Below are 2,058 nucleotides of genomic sequence, written 5' to 3'. Positions count from 1 at the left end.
ACCTCTAGGAAGGTCTTCTTGACCTTGGGGAGGGTCAGCTGACCTCAAAGAGGTTCTTGTTGACCTTGGGGAGGGTCAGCTGACCTCAAAGAGGTTCTTGTTGACCATAGGGAGGGTCACCTGACCTCAAGTGGGTCTTGTTGACCTTAGGGAGGGTCAGCTGACCTCAAGTGGGTCTTGTTTTGCTCTAGGAGGGTCAGCTTAACCTTACAGAGGGTCAGTTGACTTCAAGGAGGGTCTTGTTGACTTTAGGAAGGGACGTTGACATCTGGGAGGGCCTGGTTCATGTCAGTTGGATCTTGTTGGCATCAGCAAGGGGTCCCTTGAATTCAGGTGGGGCAACCTGACCTGATTAGAGGTTCAGGTGACCTCAAATGGGTCTGGTTGACCTCAGGATGGTTTAGTTGATCCCATTTGGGACCTGTTGACCCCAAGAGGGACCAGTTCAACCCAAGATTGGCCTGTTGACCCTAGCAGCTGCTATCAGACCTCATGGTGAGGGTGCCTGCAGTGCCAGCCGACCGACAGGGAGATTTAGTTGACTTTAAGTTGGGTCAGTTAACGACAGATGATCTAAGTGGTCTGGATTGAGCCACGTCCCCTCCTTCCTTCATACTGGCCCCAGAGAGGTCCCAACCATGGGGTTCCTGGAACGATTTGAGTCCACACTCTTTGTCCCCCTTTGCATGACGTCAGTCATGATCGCCTCGGTCACTTTGGAGATGGTGTACATCATCCTGACTGACCCCCGACTGGACCCTGGCCCCAGGGTGGACGGCTTTGCTGCAGGGCTGGCTGGGGAGCCCTGGGAATCGATGGGCCCTTTGGCTGCAAGACACAGGCCGGGCCTGGGGCTGGGCCCATGGCGTATACTTCACCTGGCCTGCCTGGCATTCATCGTGAGCAATGTGGTTGGCAACCTGTTCTTCTTCATCCGCAAGGACCCCAGCATCCGGGGAGTGTTTCTGTCCGGCCAGGCACTGGGGCAGGGATGGGGGTAAGTGACTGACACCAGGAGGAGAGAGAAAGGTGGTAGTTTGGTAAGGGAGGGTGGGTAACATTGGGATCATGGAGAGTGGGAGTCAATGGGAAGGGGTTGAGGTCCACTGGGATTATGGAGAGTGAGAGTGAACAGGAAGGGGTTTGGGTCCATTGGGAGTGTAGGCAGTGGGATCGAACGGGAAGGGGTTTGGGTCCATTGGGAGTGTGGGCGGTGGGAGCGAACGGGAAGGGGTTTGGGTCCATTGGGAGCGTGGGCGGTGGGAGCGAACAGGAAGGGGTTTGGGTCCATTGGGATTGTGGGCGGTGGGATTGAACGGGAAGGGGTTTGGGTCCATTGGGAGTGTGGGCGGTGGGAGCGAACGGGAAGGGGTTTGAGTCCATTGGGAGTGTGGGCAGTGGGAGCGAACGGGAAGGGTTTGGGTCCATTGGGAATGTGGGCGGTGGGGGTGAACGGGAAGGGTTTGGGTCCATTGGGAATGTGGGCGGTGGGAGCGAACGGGAAGGGGTTTGGGTCCATTGGGATTGAGTTGTATGTGGCTGAGAGTGGGGGGATTCTGTACAAGGGGTTTGAATTGGGATTTGTGCTGGTGGTGACTGTGCTGCCTCTGATTGTATGTTGTCGCCAGCAGGTACTGTTTTTTGTGTGAGTCTCACACGCCCCAGCGTTGCTCGCACTGCCATGATTGTAAGGTGTGTGTGCTGAGACGGGACCATCACTGTGTGTTCTTCGGGCAGTGTGTAGGTCACGCCAACCACCGATACTTCCTGTGCTGCCTCGCCCACATGTGGCTGGGTCTACTCTACGCCATCGTGCTCAACACTGAGATCTTCATCGAGCTCCTGCAGGAGGGCCTGACTTTCCATAGTGTCTTCCTGCTCATCATGCCCTGGGCAATGTTGGTCACAGGTCAGTATCGCAGCCTGGTCCCCAGCTGGCACTGAACACGCACAATCAGCGGGACCGTGCTCGGTAACTCCGAGCGTGGGATACGGGGGGACCGTGCTCGGCAACTCCGAGTGTGGGATACGGGGGGACCGTGCTCGGTAACTCCGAGC

General features: G+C 56.9%; 1 protein-coding gene across 1 annotated transcript in view; it reads left to right on the top strand.

Moving 5' to 3' along the window:
• The first annotated feature begins 6 nt into the window (after positions 1-6).
• Positions 7-2,058, top strand: part of zdhhc24 (zinc finger DHHC-type containing 24) — a 6,726-nt gene continuing 4,674 nt past the window's right edge. Inside the window, exons 1-2 of the mRNA XM_048594623.1 lie at positions 7-997; positions 1,632-1,909. Of these exons, the coding sequence (XP_048450580.1) occupies positions 639-997; positions 1,632-1,909 (637 nt within the window). The 5' untranslated portion in view covers positions 7-638. The remainder of the gene's footprint in view (positions 998-1,631; positions 1,910-2,058) is intronic.

This window comes from Rhincodon typus, unplaced genomic scaffold (genome assembly GCF_021869965.1).
Source record: "Rhincodon typus isolate 14 unplaced genomic scaffold, sRhiTyp1.1 hic_rhity00011925, whole genome shotgun sequence".
NCBI lineage: Eukaryota > Metazoa > Chordata > Chondrichthyes > Orectolobiformes > Rhincodontidae > Rhincodon > Rhincodon typus.
Note: the sequence above shows the minus strand (reverse complement) of the source record. Positions and strands in the feature narration are given on the sequence as shown.